We start from the raw sequence: 25,808 nt of genomic DNA on the forward strand, positions 1-25,808 counted from the left end.
CTGCCTGAGCTCCTGCACGGAGCGGTCGGAGCTGTCGGATCATCAGCCTCTCCCCACAGCCAAAAAGCAGGCTGAGGGTGGCACAGACTGAGAAACTCCTCAGGCAGTATTCCCAAAGGACGCAGGAGGGCTTGGTGGGTGTTGCATGGATGTTTCAGAGTACTTTCCACCTGGAGAGGGACTTTGGAGGGACAGGACAGGAGGGAATGGCTTCCCACTGCCAGATGGGATATTGGGAAGGAATTCCTGTCTGGGAGGGTGGGGAGGCCCTGGCTGTCCAGAGGAGCTGTGGCTGCCCCTGGATCCTTGGGAGTGTCCAAGGCCAGGTTGGAGCAATCTGAGGTAGTGGAAGGTGTCCCTGCCCATGACAGGGGCTGGAACTGGATGAACTTTAAGGTCCCTTCCAACCCAAACTGTTCTGGGATTGCAGGATTAATTCCCTGAGGATCTGCCCTGACGTGCTGAAGTTTGTCCGCAGGGAGAGCTGAGCACATTCCTGAGGAGGGGAAGCCGCGGCCGTGACCAGGGAGCTGGGTGACGTGAGACCTCGTCCTGCCCTGGCTGCATCCACAGGAGCTCCGAAGCACCGGGATGGCCGATGGATTCGGCCCTGGGGCACCAGTTCCACCGCCGGACACAGCCCTTGGCAGCCAGCCCCGGCCAGGTGAGCTGAAGGGTTGATCCCGTGGGATCTGGGGCTCGGGATGCTCCCGGTGCCCCCGCGCTAGCCCCGAGCCGGCCTCGGCCGGGCCCCGAGGGAGCGGCTCCCGGGGCGCGGGGCGGGCGCGGGTGGTGCGTGCGGCGGAGCAGCAGGGGGAGCTCAGACATCCCGCTTGGCTCCCTCCAAATGTCATTCCCTGAGACCTTCTGAGCAATTAAACCGAATTTAGCAGGAATCAATCATACAGACACGAGGGTGGGGTGTAATGAAGATGGATGTTGTTCAAACCCTTCCAAGAGTTCCTGCCGGAGCCAGATATCATCCTGGGCGGGATTAGATTATCCAAGTGACCTTAGACGTCCTCCCAGGTGGGAGCAGGCAGGACGTGCAGCCCCGCCGGTCCATTTCCCTGGTTTGCTCCTCATTTTCCAGGGTAAATCCTTCCCTGGAGCGCTACTGGCACGGCTGGGGTGCAGGGAGCACTCTGGAATCCCTGCCAGAGCAGGAGGAACGCTCCCTTCTCCGACCCCTGGTTCTGCCAGCAAAATAAACCTTTGCTTTGAGGCTGAAAATCCTGCTCAAAACCCCCTTCCCAGGTGTGGGACCAACAGGTTTAGTCTCACTGAGAGCTCCCGAATCCAAAGGCCGCTCCCGTCTTTCCTCAGAGGGAACAGGTGGGTTTCAATCCCTCTGAAGACACCAAAGTGCTCCCTTACAAAGTGACTTGCAAAGCAAAAATGATAAAAAAGGAGATTTTTTTCTTTCCCCGTTCCCCAGGGATTTTTGAGCACACGAAGCACAAAAATAATCACATAAATGACGCAGAGGAAGGAAAAAACCCCAGGATTTAGTCAGAGTCAGCAATCCAAAGGCGGCTCTGTGCTCCCTGCTGCTTCACCCCCGTGGCACGGGATTTAAGGGGCTCTTCTGCTCAGCGTGGCCAAAACCAGGGCCTGCCATCCCTGGGGACTGCGAGAGGCTGGGTGGAAAACCTCGAGGTTTGGGAAAGTGATGCTAAATCAGGTAGAGCAAAACAGGCAATGCTCGTTTTTAATTAATTAGGAGCAAAAATAGGAGATGTTGGGCACTGAGGGCACTGGCACGGCCAACTGTACTTTCCCATGCCCCACTCCCAGGGGTCATTCCATCCCCTCCACCCCAGCTCTTCCTGGCCCCTTCCCTTGAAGGACCTGGAGGGTCCCCCCAGAGCAGCTCCCCCTCTTCCCGCTCCTGGACACACACAGACTTGAAATCCAGCACGTGTGTTCCAGACAGACCATCCAGTCTGGAATGGTGGGATATCCGTGTCATCCACAGCTGTTTCCCTCCTCTGCTGGAGCTTAAATAAGTAAATATTGAAATTAAAAAACCCCTTGGCTCTCCTGAAACAATCCAGATCCGTGTCTGCCACCCCTGGGAAGACACACAGAGCATCCAGCAGATCCCCTGGCACCTCGCTTTCTTCCTTCCACGTCTTGAAGTGGGATTTTGCTCCCGAAATTAGAATTTCCCTTGGGAAATACTTATATTAGGGGAAAGAAAATGTCCCTGGGAGCAGCAGCCAGGATTCAAGGCAGGGTTTGTCACCCTAACCCTGAGCTCAGGATCTCGTGGTCCTTGTGTTTCCCTCATCCTGGGATGAGCTGTGGGTTCCTGCCCTGGCAGGGGGGAGCAGGGGGAAAACAGGACTCAGTGGACAGCCCAGATTTTGGAGCTTCCCTGCACAGCTCTGGGCCTTTTTACATGGAATTTTCACACAGGGCTTGGCTTCAGGTGCACGTTGCACTTTCCCCCAGGGATCAGGTTGTTTTGTGTCAACCTAAAACAAAAGTGGCAGAAAATCAGCTGAGTTTTCTGGGATTTCACTACTGTGCTGGGAAAAGAGGAAACTGGCTTTTCCCTGGAAGGAATGCTGCTGCTCTTCCCTAATTTCTCTAATGACATTTGATATTATGGTGATGATGCCTTAGAAAATACATATGATAATCATTATAATCAAGCACATGTGTCTGGAGGCTGTAATAGGTGCATTCTATAAATTAGAAAATAAACATGTGTTAAGGAATGAGCTTTAATATTAATTTCCATTTTTAGAAAGCAAGGTCCCAGATCCAGCTGGGGATTAAGGAGCCAAAACGGGATTTTATAGAACTGTGGAATGCCAGAATGGTTTGGGTTGGGAGGGATTTTAAGGATCATCCCCTTCCACCCCCTGCCATGGGCAGGGACACCTTCCATAGCCCAGGCTGCTCCAAGCTCATTCCTTCTCAATGGACTCACATGGAAAGAGCCCTTTCTGGACCTCTCAGGCAAGTCCAAGAGCTGCTGTAAGTCACAGACACCGCGCTGGCTCCAGTGATCTCCAGCTGGGAATGCAGCCCTGCGTTCCCAGACAGCTCCTGGGATTTACCATCGGAAGTTTAATCCCGTAAGGAGGGGTTTGTTACCAGAACACATGGATAGCTGTGAGCAGAGTGTGTGGACTCCCCACCCCTGGAAGTGTCCAAGGCCAGGTTGGAGCAATCTGTCTAGTGGAAGGTGTCCCTGCAGAGGGATGGAACTGGATGGTCCTGGAGCTCCCTTCCAACACGAACCATTCCATGATTCTGTGATTCTGTGGCTTTGGGAGGAGGAGAAGAGCAGCACTAGAAGGTGCAGAGTAACCCTGGAGATGCAGTTAGCACAGCAGGCAGGAACCACGCGGATTTGGCCTCTGGACTGGGGATCTGAGCGTTCCCAGGCCCCGGCCCTCGCCCGCAGTGCCTGTCCCGTGGGACCCCCTCTGCAGAGCCTATGGATTCCAGGAGCCATCCCTGTCTATTGTGTGCCTACACCATTCCAGGACGGGCAGGAGGTGCGCAGAGCCATTTGCCTGCCGGAGCCAGTTGTCCCATGCTGTGCCCTATGGGAAGCCACTGATTCCTACACTTGGAGCAGGGACAATGCAACTTAATCAGAGTGACAGGAAACAGGCAGCAATTACAGTGTGCAGCTACATCTGCTGGGTTCCACTTCACTGGAGGAAGAGTTATCTCAATTTTAATGTACAGCCCCTTTTCATGTTTCATTTAACCTCTGCTGTATTATTAAACCATGGCAAAATAGAACCACGGTCGTTAGGGGGGGAAAAAACCAGGAAAACGAGAACATTTGGGAGAATTTGGACTCTTCCCCCTTCATCTGTAATTTAACGGTGTGGGTTTTACTTCCCTGCGCATTCCGCAGGCTAATTTAATATATAGGTTTGTTTGTTTTAAACACCAAGTGCAAATGCAATCCTACTCCTTCCAGACTCCACGGGAAAATGACTCTGGATCCACTGGAAGCGAGATGTGACCTGCTGGTGCTCAGCCTCCCGAATTCCCACAGCAGAACGAAGCCTCCCCAGGAGATGCCTCGTTTGCCCAAACTGTGCTGCCAACCCTGAGGGGTTCTGATTGCCAGTGTTCGTGGCACAGGAATCGCTGGGAATTCTTTAGGAAGGGGGAAGGGGAACCAAACCTGGATGGGACCATTCCGGCTGCTGAGGAGCTGGGCTGTGCTCCCCCTCTGTGAGCTCAGGGATGGAGGTCAGTGCCTCCATCCATGGAGAGGGTAACCCGGGAATGTCCCCATTTGAGCAGCAGGCACAAAGTGTGGCTTAGGAATCACTGGGATGGAAACAGGAGCAAAAGCTTTGGGATTGGGGTCAGTGTGAAACACCAAAGGTCTTGGCTGTGGGGTTTGGTGCAGAGAGGGTTATGGAATCCTGGAATGAATCCCAGAATGGTTTGGATTGGGAGAGACCTTAAAACTCATCCAGTTCCACCCCCTGTTGTGGGCAGGGACACCTTCCACTAGCCCAGGTTGCTCCAAGCCTGGCCTGGAGCACTTAACCAGGAATGAGGCTCAGGAAACACCATCCTGGAGTGGATCCCTCGGCCCCGCATGGTCACAGCGATGCCTTTCCTCGTTTCCTACTCGAACTCCCTGGGAAAGCTCTTGGAGCCCCACAGAGGCAGCTCAGCAGCAGGTGAGAACTGCAGCCCCACTGATGGGAATGCTCTCCTGAATTCCCACATGGATCCATCCTGCAGGAAGGCAGGGGGAGCTTCCAGTACATGTTTTCTGGTGCCAATCTAAAACTCCCTTGTCTCAGCCCTGGAAGCATCCAAGGCTGGGGTGGACAGGGCTTGGAGCAACCTGAGCCAGTGGCAGGTGTCCCTGCCCTTGGCAAGGGGTTGGAACAAGATGATCTTCAAGATCCCTTCCCACCAAACCATTCCATGATTCCATAATAAACTAAGGTGACAATTTTTTAAATAAAAAATATCGGAGCAGCTCCTCTGTCTGGAGAACAATGAGGATCCCAACCGGAGGGGGTAATCAGCTTCTGAGGAGTCTTTCATCTAACAAGGGCATCTTCAGTGAAGTTGCCTGAAAAAAAGGTGCTGTGCAATTGCCAAAGACCTCCCCTGTATTCCCAGGATTCCTCTGAAGCACCCTGTGTGAATCGGAAGGAAGCTGGAAAGCCTTCTGCAGGATCCTGTAATGGGATTCATTCCACGGGGGACGGCATTCCACGGGGCATTCCACGGGGGACGGCACCGTACTGCATGTTAATAAAGGGCTGGGGAGAGCTAAAGGGGGGAACTCAGGAGGGATACTGGGGAGGAATTCCTGGCTGCAAGGGAAGTGAGGCCCTGGCACAGGTTGCCCAGAAGCTGTGGCTGCCCCTGGATCCCTGGAAGTGTCCAAGCCAAGGTTGGAATAACCTGGTCTAGTGGAAGGTGACTGGTCAGAATGGGATGAGCTTTAAGGTCCCTCCCAGCTCAGTCCAGTCTGGAATTCCATGGACTATCTTGTCTAGATGTGGTAGGAAGGTGTGAGCTGGCACTTACAAACAGTCCAGGGAAGTGAGTGTGCCCCAGCCAAGGCAGGAGGAAGCTGAGCACAGAGAGGCTCAGCTGGAGGTGTTGATGATGAAAGCAGAACTGCCCAGGAATGTGCTTTAGGATTTGGGAGTGCAGGGCCCCAGGAGGTTGTTGGTTTGGGATCAGGGGCCTGTAACTTGTGCTGTGTGGCTGCTCAGCCGAGCACAAGGCAAAGCCTCGTCCTGTTGAGCCAGCCTGTGGGTTGGAGATGAATTATTCCGTTTGCTTTTCATTTACTTTGATTTTCTCTCTATTTCCTATTCTCTAAATTAGATAACCCTGCCTTGATTTAAGGTAATTCGCCTTTACTGACTATTACTTAAGGCTGAGCATTTGCAAAGCCATTCCAGGAGGGGAGGGAGAGAAAACCACGGAAATTTAGGGTTGGGAGGAACAAACGGAACGTGGATACGGAAGGGAAAGATGTGATGAACAGAGAGCTGGCCACTCCTCAGCCCAGGAGCTGCCTTTGACCGATGCCACCAGCTTTTCCAGGGCTCCACAGACACTCTGGAGCTTCCTCTGTGTATCCTGTGCTTCCAAATTCCATGAGCTGAGCTCCTGACAGTGCAGCAACAGGGACCCATGAGCAGGAAAACCGAGCTGGATGAGGCCCCCTTTTCCTTCGGGGTTATGGGGAGACATTACGGGCTCGGACAATTTAACTGCCTCTCACTGATCTCACACCCTCGACCTCATGGAAATCTTTCCCAGATTAATGTGGGATCTCTTCAGGAACTGCTAATCTATGCAAGGCAAATTGTTTTGGATTTCACTGGCCCATGCCTGCCCCTCCTGTAATTTGTAACTGCTGCTGGCAGTGACAGGGACTCTCCATCATGCACTGTGGCACCACCAGACCCCAAACCCATTAACAGTGGCCGAGGGCTGAGGGCACAACACCAGCAAAGCACCTCAGCGGCTCCACTCGGAATGTTTGTCCATGGGGCAGCTCTTCCCGTGCATTGTGGTGCTTTAGGCGTGGGAGAATGGGCATCCTTTGGGTTGGACCCACTGGGCTCGTGGGAGGTGTCCCTGCCCATGGCAGGGGGTGGAATGAGATGGCATTTAAGGTCCCTTCCAACCCAACCCATTCCATGACTCTGTGGTTCTACGATCCAAGCTGCATCCATCTCCTCCTCATGCCCATGGCTCCCTCCTCTGTGATGTGCCTGCCTGAGCCCCCTCTTGTCGAGAATCAGGATGTTCCACCTCGTACAGAGACAGATCCTTTCGGATCCAAATGTCTCCGAGAACAATTTTTGCCTGGAGAATGTTCCCTCGCTCCCATCTGTGCGGATCACAGTTGGAAACGCCGCCTGCACTTTCCAAACTCTTGCCTCTCCAGAAAAAAAATAGCCAGAGCAAACTACAAAACACAGAAAACAAGGAAAAATCCCAACACATCAAATGGATATGGAATAAAAAGTAAGGAAAGGAAACGCCGAAGGAATGGATCCTCGTGCTCCGTTTGTTTTGCCGTCTGGCAGAGCCAATAACCCCTCAGCTGACGTGATGTGCACACCCCCCAGTCCCGGTTAGTGCTCCCTGGCACACCTCGGCAATGCCGCCGTGTGCTCCGGTGGAACTGTGCCTCGGTGCCTTCCCCGCTCTGGGGCCGCTCGATATTAATGGGCTGTCACAGTTCCCATTGTTTTCCCATTGTTTTCCCAGGCCTGCAGCTGCATTCTTACACAGGTGCTTGGCAGAGCCGAGCGCGGCTCTTTGGGCTGCCGGGCCGAGACAAACTCCCTCCCTCGGCACATGGCCGGGAGTTACTCCCGGGACAGCAGCGCTCTGCCCAGCCCGCCTCCTGCTCTCCCTCCTCCTCCTGCCCCGGACCCCCGCCCTCCTCGCGCATCCCGGCGAGGAAATGAAACCCCGAATCCCACAGCGGGTTGGGTGGCGAGAGACCTTTAGGCTCGTCTTATCCCACGCCCTGCCACGGGCAGGGACACCTCCCGCTAGCCCAGGCTGCTGCGAGCCCCGTCCTGCTGGCCTTGGACACTGCAGGGGTGGGGCAGCCACAGCTTCCCTGGGTGACCTCACACGCAGCCCCTTCCCAGCACTGGAATTCCCCTTCCCCTGAGCTAGTCAAACTTCACCCACCCATCCCAGGGCTCCAGGCATCTGCCCTTCCAGGCTGTCTCCATTCCTGGCTTCAGGAGCTGTGACATTTGGGAAGGACCTTGGCTGGTGGCAGGTGTTCCTGCAGGATCAGGGTGTACTCAGCAGGGAGGGGCTTTCCCAGGGTCGGTGACTGAGAGCAAGAACTTTGGGTGCTGGGAGGTGCCAGCTGGAGGTGTCTTAGCTTGGATTAGGTTTAGGAATATCAATTGTTTCATCCAGAGCTTCAGACTAGACCTGGAAAGTCACATCCTATGAACCTCCTGGCTACACCTTCTTCAGTGCAGACATGAAGCAACACTCCTGTGGCCGAGCACCGGCAGGACAAAAGGGAAGCTCCAGGTGAGCTAAGTTATAAATGATCCTCATTTATTATAGAGTTGGATAGTCAGCCGCTGTAAATCCCTGACTCCAGCCCCACCAGCCTGCTCCTCAGCTCCTTTATCCCTGGAAGTGCCCAAGGCCAGGTTGGATGGGACTTGGAGCAACCAGATGTACTTTGGTTTTGTGTTCTTTCCCTCTCCTGCTTTGTTTTCTCCTTAATCCCTCATTTCTTCTCAACCTTTTAAGCTCCCTCTCTACAGGCAACACAACCAATGTATCTGAGCAAGGCCCTGGAATTCCTGCTGGGGAACGGAGGTTGTTATATCTTAGGGAGAACTCCCTGCCCTTCCAGGACCCCTTCGGACCCGTTCTTTGCTATTTATCCACAGTTAGTGCATATCGAGGAGTGGCAGAAAGTTGCAGTCAGGAGGTTCTGGGGTGGCAACTTGCAGCTCTTCCCAAGGAGCTCCAGGCAGAGGGAGATCAGTGCCCATGTTCCCGTCTCGTGTGTGGGAGGTGGCCCAGAGACAGTGCAGAGACACGTCTGTGTCTCTGAGGCTCCAACTGGAGTGTCTGGAGGCTCCAGCCAGAGCTCTGCTGAAGGGTTCCACCAGCCCAGGTTGCTCCAAGCCCTGTCCAACCTGGCCTGGGACACTTCCCCAGGTGGGGCAGCCACAGCTCCTCCACTCAGCTTCTCCTCAGCAGCAGCCACCCTTGGAGCTCTGCTCCTGTCCTCCCTCTTGTTCAGCAGAGCTGCTTTAGAAACCCAGTGCTGGCTGAATTTCTAGTCCTTAAAACATTTGCAGGAACACAGGTTTCATCCCACTCAGTGGATTATCCCAAAGAATAAGAAATATTGGCACAAACATCGCTCCGGTTGGGGTTTGTTCGATAACAAAGGGAATAATCGGGAAGCACAGGAGAAGTCTGGGGGCCTGACACAAAAATCTGATGGCCGTTGATGCAATGACATCTTTCCTCTTCCTGAGTGGATTAAGAAAGATCTACTTCCAAATTTATAGAATCCCAGGATCACTGAGGTTGGAAGAGACCTCCAAGGTCATGGAGTCCAAGCTGGGACTGATCCCAGAGCACAAGTGCCACGACCAGGCGTTCCTTGGACACCTCCAGGGATGGGGATCCACCACCTCCCTGGGCAGCCCCTTCCAAGGCCCGACCACCCTTTCCAGCAGGAAATTCCTCCTGGTGTCCATCCTGACCCTCCCCTGGCACAAGGAATTTGTTTCCCTCCAAAACATTGTAACAGGTTTGCCATGAAAATTAATTTGAGTAAAATTTCCTTCCTCGTGTTCCCCCCAAATAAACAACTTCTCCCAGACCTGGAAATGATATAATTGTGTGTCCAGTTCACAGTATTTAAATCCAACCTCAATCTCTTTATTAAGTACATGTATTTTTTTTGAGGTTAGATTATGTCCTAGGCTGTTCCCATAAAGCAAGGGTTGGAATGTCTATGGTTTAATAAAAGGAGATTAATATGGAAATGAAACAAATCTACTGTCAGAAAAATAAGCAGAATCAAAATCCATTTAACTGAAACCTGCAGCTCTTTATATTTAAATCATAATACACTTAGAGCAGTAGCTTCCCTAAAAACTGTCCTTGTCCCAGATAGCCCTTTATCCTTCCTTCTGTGTTCCTTGTCAAGGAGCTAATTCAGGCAGCTAATTGGGACAATAACTAATCCAGCCACCATGTATTCCCCCAATTATTCCCTTCTTCATCCCTTTCCTATTCTTATTCCCATGTATTTTTTCCAGGAGCTTGTAATTCCATTATAAGTACAAGCGAGGGATGGCAGTGCACGGTGCTCAAACCAAGGGTGTCTGGTGAAATTCTGGCGGTCTGTAATCAATAATAAATACTAATAAGACAAATAATATATAAAAATAATGTATTATAATAACAACCACCTTTTTTTGCCATCAATGGAGGGACTTCAAAGACCACTCAATAATTTAAATAATACCGTGTGGGTGAATAAACTGTTAAATCTTGTAAACTCCCTCCAGATGATATTCCCAGAGAAGCTGTGGCTGCCCCATCCCTGGAAGTGTTCAAGGCCAAGTTGGAATGGGAATCCACAGCTTTTCTGGGCTGTACTTTAGTCACCAACTAGATTCCAATCAGTAGGGAAATAATAACAATAATTGTGTTTTTTAATTGCTTTTCACTGTTTAATCTGCTTTGACACATCTCCAAACAACATCCCTCTATAATTTAATGAAATATGTATATAAATGTTTTCAGGGAAAAACATATTTCCAGATGCTGGTTCTTTAGGAAATAGGAAAGATTCCTGCTGAAATCTTGATAAGAAATTGCTTTATTGTGTTTTTTGTGCTCCTGTCATCACAACCTATGGATTTCCATACCGACCTACATCTGCCCATTTCCAAAACCTGAAAATACATGGAAAATCTCATTGCATCCCCTGCACCTCTTGGCCTTTTCCCAAATCCACTGTTTTCTCCCTAATGGGCTCCGTTATTCCATACCCATTAGTAGATCCTCAAATGATGACATTTCGTTTTAATTGAAATCAAACATCTCATTCCATTAGGGAATTAGAAAACAAACCAAATTTTAATCGGAATTCATACAAGTCCAGAAGAATATTTTCCTCCCTCTGAGGTTATCTTTCCATGGAAATCGGAGGCATTTTTTGATGAAACTTATCTTAGTTAAGCTTCACTGAAATGGGTGAATTTAAGGTCCCCTCCAACCCAAACCATCTTCATGTTGACCCCATGAAGCTCAAAGAGATATAATAGAGGTTGCGTCGAAATTCTGAATTTTTTTTGGCTTTGTTTTCCTGCTTTTTTGGAGGGAATGGGGAGTCTGATAAAATTTCCAAAGTGTATCTGCAAATCCATAAATCCACTGAACAAGTGCACTCTCGTTCATGGATTTATGGAAAGCCCCATTTAGATGTCTTTTTACAGGAATGACAACGGGCACAACCATAGCCCCAAACTGGAGCAAACTGGAGTCTGGTACTTTGCCATCCTGGTATTACAGTTTACAGACAGCGTAAAAATTCCTTTTGGAGTTCCGGAATATCAAGGTGAGACTTTTTGGCCAATTCCTGTACTTTTGACACCACTTCCAATGTTCACAGAGCATTTCAGCTTCCCAGGTGCTGCCCTGGCGAGGGCCGGGGGGTCCGAAAGGCGGGAAACCCCTCACAGGGGCTGCTGAGGGCTATGGAGGCTGAGAGGCACAAAACTCTTCAAGGGTCTGCTGAGAAATGGTGAGGTAAAAAACACTTAAAAGGGTCTGCTGAGGGTTGGGTTGGGGGGCTGAGGGGTCTGAAACCCCTAAAAGGGTTTGCTGTGTGTTGGGGGTCTGAAACCCTTGACAGGGTCTGCTGAGGGCTGGGGGGTCTGAGGGGCACAAAACTCTTTGAGGGTCTGCTGATGTTTGAGGGGAATGAGGAGTCTGAAACCCTTGACAGGGTCTGCTGAGGGCTGGGGGGTCCGAAGGGCGGGAAACCCCTCACGGGGCTGAGGGCTCAAAATGACGGGAAACCCCTCACAGGGGCTGCTGAGGGCCGGGGGGGCTGAGGAGCGTGAACCCCTCACAGGGGCTGCTGAGGGCTATGGAGGCTGAGAGGCACGAAACTCTTCAAGGGTCTGCTGAGAAATGGTGAGGTGTGAAACCCCTAAAAGGGTCTGCTGAGGGACGAGGGTCTGAGGGGTCTGAAACCCCTCACGGGGTCTGCTGAGGGATGGAGGGGGACACAAAATGGCATCTGATCATGGCTGGAGGGGAGAGGGGTCTGAGGCCCCTCAAAGGGTCTGCCGAGGGCTGAGGGGTCTGAAACCTCTCACGGGTTCTGCTGAGGGGCATAAAACCCCTAAAAGGGTCTGCTGAGGGCTGGGGGGGGTCATGAAATCCCTCACAGGATCTGCTGAGGGCAGTGCAGGCCCCCCTCACAATGGGGGGCAGTGGGGACCTCCCTCGTGATGGCGGCAATGCAAACCCCCCTCATTCTGGGGGGCAGTGTGGATCCTCTTCATTATGGGGGGCAATGCAGACCCCCCCCACGATGGGGGGGCAGTGTGGGCTCCCCTTACAGTGGGGGGCAATGCAGACCCCCTCACGGTGGGGAACAATGCAAACCTCCTTCCCGGCCGGGGGCAGTGTGGACCCCTGTCACGATGGGGGGCAATGTGGGTCTCCCTCACGGTGGGGCACAATGTGGACCCGTCTCATGATGGGGGCAACGTGGACCCCCCTCATTAATGGGCGACAATGCGGCCCCCCCATTAGGGTGGGCAGTACGGACCAACATCATTCCGGGGGGCACCGCGGGCCCCCTGATTAACAGGGACAACGCGCCCCCCCCATTCGGGGGGGCAATACAGCCCCTCGTCATTCCGGGGGGCATTGCAGACCTCCATCATTAATGGAGCCAACGCAGCCCCCCTCATAATGGAGTCGGTGCGGCCCCTCTCGCTGACGGGCACAGCGCGGCCCCAGCCCGGGGGCAGCGGCCCCTCTCCGCTGGGGGGGCGGCGGGGTCCCTCCATCTTGTGCAGCCCCGGCGCGCCGTCCCGCCCGCTTCCTCCCGCCCTCCCCTCCCTCTCCTCCTCCTCCTCCTCCTCCCGCTGCCCGTCACGGCGCGGGTTTATAAGGCGCGGGCATTGCCCGGATGTGAGCGGCGGGCGCTGCGGCGATGCCCGGGCGGGCTGCGAGCGGCCGCGGCTCGGCGGGGGAGGCCGCGCTGCTCACCCGGACCGCCCGCCCCGCGCTGCCCTAAACTCGGACCAACTCTGGGAACCGCCGGCCCCGCGCCCCCCCTGCTTCTGGGTGGGTTTCTTTTTTTTTTTTTTTGGATTTGTTTGTCTGGGGTTTTTTAAATTTTTTTTTTTCGAAAGGAAGGACAAGTCCCCGAGAGCCACGGCGCCGCGAGCCCCTCACCATGTGTCTGTAAAAAACAATAGGGCAAAAGTTGTCGGACCTTCTTTTTTCTTTTTCTTTCCTTGTTTTTATTTTTTTTTATTTTTTATATGTATTTTTTAATTTATAATTTTTTTTTTGGCCCCCCAAATCCCAACAAAGCCAGGTGTAGGGTGCCTGTAAAAGCTGTGGAATAAGCCGGAGCGGGACTGACACTTTCCCTACTTTTTGGTGGTTTCGGAGGGTCACACACGTGTGAGACAATAAAGCACTTTGGCAGAAGATTCCTCTCTTTTTATTTTGATTCTTTTGATTCCTTTTCTTTTTTTTCCTTTTTTTCCCCCCCTTGGAATATTGTGAACATATTTGTGGCCATTTAAGGTAAAGTTCCGATTTGCTGTTAGACTAACTTGTCTGTGTATTTTTTTTGCTTTCATTTTTATTTTTTGATTGAAATTGTCGATCCCGATGTGTTATTTTAAAAAAAAAAAAAAGAAAAGAAAAGAAAAAAAAAGAAAGAAAGAAAGAAAGTGCAAGTTCCGGGCTGTTGAAATAGATATACATTGTGTATACATTGCATAGACACGGTGTAACTACACGTGTGAGAGATACACCAAGGTGCAAACGCCGGGCGCGGGGACTCGCTGCTTTATTTCCTACCGGAAAATGAAATCCAAGGAGTTGTTTTTTAGCGGTGTCGGGCCTGCGAGAGGAAAATACGGAATAAAAGTGGCAGAGGGGATGAGGGAAGCAGGAAGGGGAAGGGCGGGGGGTTGCTGGCAGCGTCCCCAAAAACTTGCGCGTAAATCCAAGCGGCTGCTTTGCAAAGTTTGCAGCGATGCTCCGGGAAAGCTCGGGGCTGGGATCGAGCGGGAGGGCGGGAATAAACCGGCCCCGACAAAGCAAGGTTAGAGAGAGAAATATAAAAACCTCAAGAATACGAACGGGGAGCGGGCGATCCAAAGGGGGGAAAAAACCTTGTTCCTGCCGGCCAAGTCCCCGCGTCACGTGCGCCCGCGGCCCCGTATAAACGCGCTCGCCATGTGTGTGCGCGAGCCGGGCGAATCCAAAGTGGAATCCTTGGAAAAGTGCGGCGGGAGCGGGCGGGAGCCGCTCTCGGAGCTCCATGAGCGGCGGCGGCGGGTACGGAGGCGGCGCCGGGGCTCGCCGGGGTCGGGGCCGCGGGGCTGGGCTGGGCTCCGTGCCCCTTCCCTTCCCTCTCCCCTTCCTTCCCTTCCCTTCCCTCGGCTCCCCTCCCCCCGGGCGCTGCCTCCGCACAGGCCCAGCCGCTCCCGGCTTGTTGTCGGCCTTATCCCCCCCCTCCTCTCCGCAAATTAGGAATCGGGGCTAATTGTCCCCCGCTGCCCCCCCCCGCCCCCGGAACCTGCACTTCGCAGCTCGCCGTGCCTTTTTTTTTTTCCTCCTCTCGCTCTTTGCCGTGTCTGCCTCCAAACGCTCCTTTGCGTGGAAGAAGGAGAAGGGAAAAAGTTGGGAGCGGATGGCTGTAGTTTCTTCTCTGGGATCCTCATTCATTCCTCGCTGAACCTCCTGTTGCATAAATGATGCTCCGGGAGCGAGGCTTTGCCTGTTTTTTTCTCCTCTGGATTTGGGTTTAAGAGTGGATGTTCCCGGGTTTCGCCTCTTTGGAAATACAATATCGCCTTTTTTTTTTTTTTTGCTGCCCCTCCATCTTTTTTTTCCTCCCTCTTTCTTCTCAACCACCCACCCCCCGACCCCCCTTGAAAAAAAGCAAAATCCGACTGTGTTTCCTGCAAGGCTCGGGATTTCTGATTGCGGTTATTTCCATGTTTCTAGGTTTGTGTGATTTTGCTAAAATGCATCACCAACAGCGAATGGCTGCCTTAGGGACGGACAAAGAACTGAGTGATTTACTGGATTTCAGTGCGGTAAGAAACAACGGTGGAAATTAGCAACAGCTGTTAAAAAACCCAAAATCTTCTAGCTGCTCTGTTAACAAAAAAAAAAAATCCAACCCTCCCCTCAAAAAAAACCCCTAAAGCGACAAAACCAACCCCAAACTGTGCTCTAAGTACATTGGGCAATTTTTAATCAGCAGCTAGAAGCACGGTAAATATCTGTTTTTGCTTAAAAAAAAAAATCCAAGCTGAGTGTTTGGAGTCTTTCTGATTGTGTGTGATGGGAGATGCAGGCGCGTTAGCAGCTTGGTTTCGTGTCTCGGATGGCTCGAATAATTCCTGCCAAAAGAAACGCCCCAAAAACTGACCATTTCTCATCATTCCTCCATACCAATATTGCACTTTTACCGTGCTTTAGATTTGCGAGCGTGGTTGGCACATGAACTAATTAATTGCTAATGAGTCGCTGATATTCTCCTTTCGGTTCTTCCCTTGTTTCGTTTTTTGGCACATGGAAAGTGCAAAGAAATCCACGACTGTCTCAGTTTAAAGTTTTCCCTGAAATCTCCTCTGGCTTCTGCTGGCGCTAAAGCTGCTCCGACCTTCTCGGCGCGGCCCTGGGCAGGGGTTTGGGGCGTTCTTTTCGCGGGGAAAAAGAGGTTTTTGTCCCCCTGGGCTGGTTTGGAGGCCGAACGTTCCGCCGGACGCGTGCACTTGTCTAGTTTTGTCAGGCTCCCCCTCCCCCTCCAGCCCCTTCCTTCCTCTCCCCATCCCCTCCCTTCCCCCCAATATGTCAGGAATATCTCTCTATCCACTTAGTTATTTATTTTAGGGCAGAGCTTTCGCTGGGAGATGCGGGGCCGCTCCTAAAGCCCGGCGAGCCCCCCCCCCCTCCCCCGCGTGCTCCAGGCTGGTGCTGCCGCTCCAGCCTCGGCTTCCGAGGGATGGCTGCGGGAAGTTTGGCCGGGAATCGTAGCCCGCGGCAGCTCCGCAGCCCCCTCTCTGCTTGTCGGTGCACTTTTCCCATTTGTTCCCTGGCTTTTTGCAGGCTCTGACTCAGGGAAGGTGCGTATTATCCACCAGACGCGTCGGAGAAGGGAGAAACCAATTAGGGTCGGAATAAATGCTGGGAAGAGAGAGAGAGAGGAGCGCGAGAGAGGGAGGGAGAGGGGGCGAGGAGCGAGCCTGGCTTCCAATTGCTCGGTGGGAGAGACGGGATGAGAATTTAGGGCAGGTGGCACTTTGCATTATTGTTATTTGGGTTCCCACATGCCAGGCAAATCCTGGAGCGGGATGGAAGTGGACGTTGCTACATTGATGGCCAAGGTTGCGACCCAATCCCAACTTTTTCCGCCTTTGTCGGCGGGGAGAGCGGAGCCAGCCCCACTTCCCAGGCTGGAGAGCTGCCGGGCACTGGGATGGCTCGAAGTCTTCGGGAAGGGCAGATTGTTTGGGAAGCTAACGAGCCTGAGAAAAGCGGCACGCTGGTGGGGGCTGGCAGGAATCTGCACTCATTTGGGGGATGATGGTTCGGGGGAGAGAAACTCCTGAGGACCGTGGAAGGAACTTTGGACTGCCAGAGGACTCGGGAATCGCTTGTTTTCCACTAGTAACGCCTCTTTGTTTTTTTTTTAGATGTTTTCACCTCCCGTGAGCAGTGGGAAAAATGGACCAACTTCCTTGGCAAGTGGACATTTCACTGGCTCAAGTAGGTACCGTTTTTTGTTCCCTCTGTGGTGCAAATGCTGTGATTTATTTCTCCACGGGCTTTACCTTTGTTGTGGTGCTTTAATCTCTCGTGGAGAGCAGATCTGTTCGGATTGGAGCAGAATTATTCCTAAGCACCGGTTATGATTATTCTGATTTTTATTATTTCCACGAGCCTGGGAGGTTTTTAGAGCACTGCAACACATTCCTGATTTTTGAAAAAACCCTGAACTTCCCCTCTGTGTAACTGCTGTTGAAAATTGTTCTGATTTGAAAGTAGGTTTATCTTTTTCCTTTTTTAATTTGAGCCTCGGAGAATTTTTTTTATTTCCAATTCCAAAGACTCTCTTTGTCTGGGAGGGATGAGAGTTGAAACCTCTCGCGTGCAAATGAATTTGGTGAGTCAGAACTGAAGCAGAATTGAAGCCGAATGGGAGGCTACTGCAATTAAATATAGAAATCACAAGTATCTGAGGATAAAGGGCAGGAAGGGAAGTGTTTAGGATGAGAGAGGATGGAATATTTTTTGTGAATGGAACCCTTTCGGTCACTTTCTCGAGCTGGGGCATTTTGCTTGTGAATATCAGAGCGTTGCAGAAGCAGGATTTGTTTGTTCTTTGGCTGTGGTGGGGCTGGATGGGCAAGTGCAGCATTCCCTGAAATCGGGAGTGGGATGACAAAGCGATCTCGGAGCTCTTGGCGGTGGAACATGTGTGGACAATAATTGTCTGGCAACTCCAGTTTTATAGGGAGGCTTTTATGTGCCTGACAGATGAGAAGGCAAACTCCCAGAGATCCTTATTGCCCATTTCCCTGCCCCGGGATGCAGTTGGTGTTCCTGCCCCAGCCCCAGGTAGGGAGCTGCAGTGTTTACAGCTCCACGTGCCAATGCTCCGGCCGTCGGCTTGTACCCGGATCCTGGGCAAACCAGGGGGGAATTCGGGCACGGCTTCCCTGCAAACTGCCCCTGGATATCCGCCTCGTTCCAAAGGGTTTCATGCCCAATATTCCCAGCTTTTGCTCGATTCAAGGCACCCCTTCTCTTTATCCAGCATTTCATTAAGTGCACTGGGTCATCAGTCAGCTTTTGATTTCCAGAGCAGGATTCCTAACTGGCAGTTGGTCTGCAGTGGAATGTTTTTTAAGCTCAGGTGCCACCTGAACAGTCATTTTGTGCCTTTTATTCTGTGGAGCCTTTGGAAATAACACCATGGGTTTGTTTTATCTCCCTAAACTTGGTTATGTTGTGCTTGCAGCGACTTGGAGAATTTTGCCGTTGGGGTTGAACAACTTTCCAAACACGAGCTGTAGATTTTAATCCCATTTTTTGCCATTTTGCGCCGTAATTTTCCGAGCCGATTTCGGCGGATATGGAATATCCACTCTATTTGTTTTCAGGGGAGTGTTTGTGCCAGACAAATCAATTTGTCACGCTCAGAGCCCGGGCCGTGCACAGCCACCACTTGGGCTGGGTGACCCCAGAGTTATATTTAATAATTCCATCCCAAACCTCAGCTCTGGAGTCTCTTGGATCAGGAGGACAAACCAGAGCAGGGAGTGATTAAATTGTGTTTTATTGTCTCCACAGCTGAAAGGATTCGAGGAACTTTGACACCTCCTGTAGCCAAGGAGGATGATTTAATGAGCTGCAGGAAGTGAGGGTTAGGGAGATAAAGACCACTTAAAACAACACCTGAACTGTCCCACGGACAGAATTCCAGCAGAATTCCTTGTCCACATCAATGCCTGGTGGTGGAGGAGGAAGGAGAAGCTTGAGGAAGCGCCGAGTGTTTGCACAATGGCAGTGCAGGGGGCTTCTGCAAGGGAAAATAACTGGAATTTTCCTCTTGGAATATCTATTGCTCGGTAATTCGACAGGGAATTTTGCAGGGAGTGCTCAGTGCTTCCCAAAAAGCTGGGGGCGATGCCAGGGAGGTGCGTGGCCTGAGGATGGAGGTGCGTGGCTATTGTCTGGAGCCCATGCAGGGATGGGATGAGCCAGGGCTTGGGAAATCGGGATTGCGCGGATAACACCGGGCTAACTGCTCCGAGAGGGGTTTCTGTGCTCCGTGGCAGGACCGAAGGCAGCTCCGTCAGTAATGGCAAACGTGGTTTATTATTCTAACGATGCACTTTGGGAACAGCGCGTTTGGGGAGCGGGGGGGATCCTGCTTTTCCTCCTGCAAGTTCTCCCTGGGAAGTTTGAGCCAGATTTTAATATTCCTCTTTAGGAATACGTTTATTGAGACGAGGAACCACAGATGTCATTGCTCTGCATTAACCTGGAACTCCTTATAGGGAGGAAAAAGAAGGAAAAACAGAGCCTCCAAAAGTAATGCCAGGCAGGGAAGTGAAACTAGCTGGACTCGAGGAAGTGTGGGAATAATTCCTGCTCCAAGTCGTCCCGGGGGCTTTTCCCTCAGCTAATCCACGACTCTCTGTTGTGATTCGCAGGGTGGGGGGGGAAAGAAAGTAAAGCCCCATTGCCTTTGAGTCTCGAATTCCACAAACATGGCTTCTCCCCGTGTTCCAGCCCGGGGAGGGCTGCAGGGAGAAAGGAATGTAACCTGAGCTCCAGCCCTGACATTCCCAGGGAGCATTTTTCACATGAAAGGCTTTTGTGAGCCCAGGGAAGGCCCAGCAGCGTGTTTGATGTGTGCAGGTGTTGGGCACGGGGCGCTCCGCCGGGGCTGGAGCCTCTGACCTGCGCCGGGAGAGCCGGCACTGGGAGCACCGGGGAGCCAAACTCCCCCGGAGTTCCCTCCGCCTTGGGTCGTGTTTGTGAAGTGATTTAAGAGCTGCTCCTTCCACTGAACAATGCACATTCATTGCGGGCACCTGGGGGGGGCTTTTGAGTTTTTCTGCTTTGTTTTCCCTTTTTTTAGGACGGTGGCCAAAAGAAAATGAATTTGCCCACATCACCTAAAATTTTGGGAAGAGTTTCCAACCCCTTCCCCAGCAAATTCATCACAAATTTATCCTACTTTGAGTGTGAGGCCCCATAAAATAAAGGGGTGACAGACCAGGGAGCAGTTTTGCCCCCGAGAATTCCCTGGGTCTGTCACATTCAGCTTATTTCGGGTTTTTATCCATTAATCAGGGCCCACATCTTCCTGATTCCCTTCGATTTCTGCTCCTTCTATTTAAAGCCTGGAATTTTACCTCCATTTGGGAGCATCTGCTCTGGATTGCCCACTCTGAGTGTCTCTGAATAGCGTGTGGGTGGCAGCAGAATCGGAGAAAAGCGGGATTTTTCTCATTGCCCATTCCCATGGCCCAGAAAAAAAGGGAAAAAATCTCCCATCTCTGCATCTCCCAATAAAGCAAAGTCCGTTTAAAGGATTTAAATCCTCGCTTTTCATTTTGCCATTAGTTTGATTAGGGCTTGGCCTGCATTAGAGCAACAAATTAATACATCTTTAACGAGGGAATCACAAATCCAGCTCGGGTTAAAGTCCATTTTTTTTTTTTGATTTGGGATGTTCTGTGAGGGAATTCTGACAAATATTGTGGGGGGGTTTTAAACACAGCCTGGTTTTGGAGTGTGGGGAAGCCACAGAATTTTGCTGTTGGTGGTTGATCACCAAAAAAATGGAATTAAATCGAGGCTTTATTCAGAGGATGTTTTGGAGCTGCTCAGGTGAGGCACACCTGGGGATGCCGGCATGGATCCCAGTATTCCCAGTAGAAATGTGTGCTAGGGAAGAAACCCCATACCAGAGAGAATTTGGGAAGGAGGGGATTATAATGCAGAATAGCCATTCAAGAGATAAAAAAGAGGGGGAAAATCCCCCAAAAGAGCAATTCTCAGCCTTTTGCCCCATAGTGCTGCACCAAGGAAGTGATGTGTCAGGTCCGGAGCTCTCGCCATTCCAGGGCAGGGAGCCCGGGTTTGCCACGGGATATGCCAGGAAAGAGGGAAAATGATGATGGGCTTTGGGTGTCGGCTCGGCTCCGTTGCTCCACGTTCCCTCCTTGTTATTCCAGGTCTCTGGGGGGCTGCAGGACCCTCGGACCCGACCCCGGCTCCCTGTGCCATATCCCTCTTGTTTTCCCTGCTGAAAACTCCGGACTCCACAAAAGCGACTCCTTCCCTCTTTTCCATCCCCGAGGTTTCGTAATTATGATTAAGGAGAGCAGGAATGCTGTTACCTCCCATCCTTCCAGCTATGTTTACCCGGGATCCTCCTCCTCTCCCAGCCCTATCCCGGCCGCTTCCGTGGGGGCAGCCAGAGCCCCAGGCTGTGCTGTTGGGAAGTGGCCTGAGCCCCCCTGGAGCGGGAGGCTGACTTGCAGAGCACAGAGGTTCCTCCGGGGCTCGGCTCTTACTCGCAGGAGCAAACTGAGTGTAGCTGCCAAGGCCACTGCGGGGCTGCAGCCACCTGCAGTCCCTGGGCTGTGGAAATCTGGGAGCCCAGGGCCTGGCTGGTAAGGAAAGAGATAAAGCAGCCTGGCCATTCCCAGTGATAACGGAGACTGGGAGCTGGAGGTGCTTTGGGCAGCCTCGTTCCACGTCACCTCATCTGCAATAGATGTAATAAATCAGAATCCGCTCCGGGGCCGCAGCCACCCGAATGTCACCTGCAGGGGGGACACCCCTGCCTGCCCTTCCCAAATCCAGCAGCAGCAGGGATGCTGCTTGACGTTATCCTGTGGATGTCAGGGATCTGGGAACAAAGTGGGGCTGTTAAACCAGGCAACTTGGGCCTGGCTTGGACTTCAGTGGGAGCACAAAGCCTGCTCAGGGAAAAAAACTGAGGTACAATTTGGCTTCTTCCCACTGGATTTGTGCTCGTGCCACTCCCAAATTCATGTGGATTTTTGTCAGAGGCAAATGCAGCTTCCATGGCCCGAATTCCCAGGGAACATGGAATAGGCACAAATAACCCCAAATTTTCCTCTTTTACCACTTATTTCTGCAGTAGCCAAAAAATAATGGGATTTAATTTTTTTATCACTCCCCCTCTGTAATTTAAACAGAATTTGGGAATGACTTGGATATTTTCCTTTACTTAGGAAGTCAAAGGGTTTAAACCCCTGTTTTGGGATCCCAGGAATGTTGTGGAGAAGCTGCTTGATGTTTTTTGGACAGGATCAGCAAATATCTTTCCTGATTAGTGTTGTAATGAGGAATAACTGAAATAACAGAGGAACAACTAAGCCATAGGAACATATAGAGTGGAATTAAGTCGTGGAAGTTTATGCTGTTAATTGCTGGAATCTTCCTTAAATGCCCGGAATCCTGGAGCACTAAAAGCTGTCCTATAAACAATTTTGCTTTGAGCTCCAAATGATTCCTTTCCCTCTTTTCCCCCCCTTCGTCGGCTCTGATAAACAAAGTCGTTTTGGAAGCTTTACAGATCAAACATTTACTCCTCCTGGTAAACTTGTTGTAGCTGGAAATCTGGAGCTCTGCAATCCCGGGAAAAGGGGAGAGTCCGGGTGGCCTGTGGTTTTCAGGGATTTAAATCCTGCTGGGATTTAACTCAGCTCCCATCAGCCAACAAAACCCTGCAGTTGTTCCATAAGGAGCAGTTATGGTTTAAAGTGCTTTTCCCAATGTTTTCCCAGATTCCAGGGCGGTGGACACCAGAGAGAAGAGCGGGAATAACCTGGGAATGTTTCCTAGGATGTAGCATGTAAAATTAATACACATGTAAGAGGATGTGCCATCTGCCAGTGGCCACTCCACAGAGTTCCTCGGCAGCCAGGAGGGATGACGCCAGCACATCCCAGCCCCTGCAATAATTCAATTTGCTCTTATTTCTTTGGAAAAGTGGCTGCCTGAGGTGACTTATTTTTGGGCATCCGGGAGGTCCAATGTCCCCAAAATCCACCCCTTGTGCCGCTCGAAGGTTTCCAACCTGGGAATTTGGGCCCAAATCCCTGGATTGGTAACACCAACCTGCTGAATTTTTATCACTAAGCTGTTTGCATGGAAAACTTCCTGCCTGGTGCTTCTCAGGTTGGAATGACCAAATGCTTAATTAATTTTTTAATCTTTTCCACCGCTGCTGTGGAATTTCTTTTCCCAGCAAACTACGGGAACTAGGAAAAGCCTGGAAGAGAGAGCTGGGAGGGTTTATTCCTTCTGCCAAGGAGCAGTTGAGCTGCGCCTCCACCGAGCAGGTGGATGGAAACTTGGGGTTGTTTGGGTGGATTTTGGGGCAGTCACAGCCCGTTGGTCTGAGAACCGTTGTGGCAGTCGCTCCTTAACTGCACCTTTCTGTGCTCCCGGTAGTGATGCCTGTAGGAGCTGCTCCCTGTTGTTGTCTGTGCTTCTGGGGATCCAGTTTGGAAACTGCTGCTGGGTTTTCTGTGGGCCCTTGTGGAATTTGGCTGCACTCGGCGACTGTAAAGGTTTTCTTGTCACCTTCCTGGTGGCTCCAGCCCTTCCTACCCTTTAGCCAGCTCTGGAATATGTGTGTGTGTGACCCCAGCTCTGTCATGGGTGTGTGTGTGACCCCTGCTCTGTCGTGTGTGTGTGTGACCCCTGCTCTGTCATGGGTGTGTGTGTGACCCCTGCTCTGTCATGGGTGTGTGTGTGACCCCTGCTCTGTCATGGAGGTGTATGGCACCCTGCTTTGTCATACATGTGTGTGTATGTGGCACCCTGCTTCATCATATAGGTGTGTATATGTGGTGTATATGTGGCCTTCTGCTCTGTCGTGTGTGTGTGTGTGTCACTCTGCTGTGTCACACGTGTGTATGTCCCTGCTTTGTCATGTGTGTGTGTGTATCCCATGTATATGTTCCTTCTCCGTCCTGTGTCCATATGGGATCTCTGTCCCGATGCCCCAGTGCTCCTTCCTTGGTCAGTGCTTCATTCCCAGATCCAGGGAGGCTCCCCAAGGAGATCTCCCTTTGCATCCTTCCCCTTACACCACCTCAGGCCTGGAGGTCCTGGAAAAGTGTATGTTAAAAACCCAACCCAAATCCCTGTGGAACATCATGTGTGTGGCAATCAGGATTTCTGCTGGGATCATTTAGGGGTCCAAAACCGGGAAAGCATTGAAATGCCCGAATTAATTCTTAGGCATGGATGTAATCCCCAGGAAAACAGGGATGCAGCTCTTTTTGTTCTATAGCATCTGCAAACCAGACTCTGTTTTTCCTGAGTAAAAGCCAGGCTTGCTTGTGGAAATTTGGGATCGTGGGGCTGACGTGCTCTTCCCCCCGCCTGTACGTTTAAATATGCTCGACCTATTTGAGAAACAACTGATCCGAGGCTTTGGTGATATTAAATCCAGCTAAATAAGATTCCCGATGGAATATCAAGGCTCTAATTGAATCTCGGGGGTTCTGGGCCCGTTCAGACACAGCCTTGGAGTTGTTTTGTGCTTCCTGACGTCAGCCCAGAGCGTGATTGAATTAGGGCCCGGGATTGTGGGAGCACCTGCCAGGGCCGCCGGGCTGGAGGGTCCGGCAGCGCTGCCAGGACAGACCCTGCCGGCAACGTCGGCGCTGGGAGAGCAACTGCTGTGGAGTGAAGGGGGCAAAGCCACGGGAGCTGCCCCAACTCCTCTGTCCTTGCTGATGGCCCAACGCTGCTCCTGTTTGTGGTGACCGTGGGATGGGACAGGACAGGCTGGAGTATCAGGATCTAATGCCATTACACAAAAGAGACTCATTTCTTCAGGATTTTGGGAACAAAGACATGCAGGGATGAGGCTGGGACAAGTGTCACTGTAATTCCAGCCCCACGAGGCTGTTTGGGTGGGATTTGGGAGCACTTGTGAGCTGCACTTCCACAGGGTACAGCCCAGTTTTCCTCATTTTTTTAAGGGACAATTGACAGCAGGGATTTTGGGAGAGGAGCAGGGATGGTTTGCCTTTCTGATCAGGCACATCCACCAGCAGAGCTGGGAGGAAGTGAGAGCCTAAGTGTTACCTGAGACCTGTGTCCGGGGTTTGCCCACAGGAGAATCCCACTCTTTGCCTCTCCTGCTTGTCCTGGATGAACTATTTTCCTTCAAAAACATAAAATGCAGTGTTAAATCCCGAGCAGAGCCCGGCACATTCCTCATCCTGCAGGGTCGGAGCCAGCAGCAAACACGTCGCTTAACTTTGGGTTTCTGCCTCTAATCCCTTTGTTGATTCTATCCTCCTTGGAAAGATCCACTTACTTAGGAAATACTGGGGCTTGTTGGATAAACAGAGGAAAATTCACATTCCTAAAATTAGATGTCTTGTAAACACCACAAATTAGAGCACTAATGTAGGAACCGGCACGGTCACTGATGGACAGCGCAGTTTTGCCCTCTCCTACTGTTTTCCTTTACATTCCATGTATTTTTTTCTCCTTTATATTCCGTATATTTTTTCTGATCTATATTCCGCGTATTTTCCCCTCATTTTTATTCCGTGTGTGTTTGGTCTCCTTGCTCAGTGTCTGCCTGTAGAGCTGACATGGTTAATTGGTGGCAGTGCCGGGTGCGCGGCCGCTCCGCGCTCGTGCGGAGCTCTGATTAAGAGGTTTGGGCGGTGTGGAAAACCCGTGCTTCCCTTGGCTGGGGTGCACAGCAAACCCTGGGAATGTGTTGGGATCCAACTAGGAAGTTAGCCTGGAAAAATATCCGGGACCAGACCACAAACCCAGAGTTTGGGGTGGCTTTTATCAGCTCGCCGGCTCTGTTCGCTCGCTCAGGTGCCCAGTGCTGCTTCCCTGGATGTGGGATAAATCCTTAGCCATGAAATTATTGGGATTAAAGGGTCATTTTCCTTGTAACCACAGACTCAATTTAGCTGAGGAACAAGCGCATTGTCAAATTAAAAAATAAATATATATATAATATGTGTATAAATGATTGTCTAGACAGGAAAAGCTCTTCATTATCTGAACACTGCAGGGCGAGACTGAGTCTATTGGGGACTAAAAAGAGTCTTTTGGGGGCAAATTTGAGTCATTTTGTGGCAAAATGGAGTCTTTTTGCTGAGCAAACCCAGAGTAGAAGGCTCTGCCATGGCCTCGTGAGTGTGATGTGGGGCAGTGGTGACACACCTTCGGGAAATTGGGATTCTCCTGCGTCCAGACCGCGGGGCCGCCTGGATGTGACCAGTGCAACAACTGCTTGATTCCAATGACCCCCTGTAATTCCAGCATTGCCCTGGTTAAGGTTATTAAGAAGAGGTTGTTTACCTAAAATTTAGGAACAGAGGGAGGAAGTGAAACCCCTGAAAGCCCGAAGTGAGCAGATCAAGTGATTCCTATTTGCATTTTTGCCCTCCCGGAATCCCCCTCCCTGTAAGTGCTTGTGGCCACTGAACCACAGT

At 51.5% G+C, this 25,808-nt stretch overlaps 1 protein-coding gene across 1 annotated transcript in view; it reads left to right on the top strand.

Annotated features, from left to right (window-relative positions):
* The first annotated feature begins 581 nt into the window (after positions 1-581).
* TCF4 (transcription factor 4) overlaps positions 582-25,808 on the top strand; it is a 127,195-nt gene continuing 101,968 nt past the window's right edge. Inside the window, exons 1-5 of the mRNA XM_017838790.1 lie at positions 582-664; positions 7,924-8,043; positions 10,992-11,113; positions 14,767-14,858; positions 16,464-16,536. Of these exons, the coding sequence (XP_017694279.1) occupies positions 7,991-8,043; positions 10,992-11,113; positions 14,767-14,858; positions 16,464-16,536 (340 nt within the window). The 5' untranslated portion in view covers positions 582-664; positions 7,924-7,990. The remainder of the gene's footprint in view (positions 665-7,923; positions 8,044-10,991; positions 11,114-14,766; positions 14,859-16,463; positions 16,537-25,808) is intronic.

The sequence above is a fragment of the Lepidothrix coronata genome, unplaced genomic scaffold (assembly GCF_001604755.1).
Source record: "Lepidothrix coronata isolate B3197 unplaced genomic scaffold, Lepidothrix_coronata-1.0 Scaffold359, whole genome shotgun sequence".
Taxonomy (NCBI): domain Eukaryota; kingdom Metazoa; phylum Chordata; class Aves; order Passeriformes; family Pipridae; genus Lepidothrix; species Lepidothrix coronata.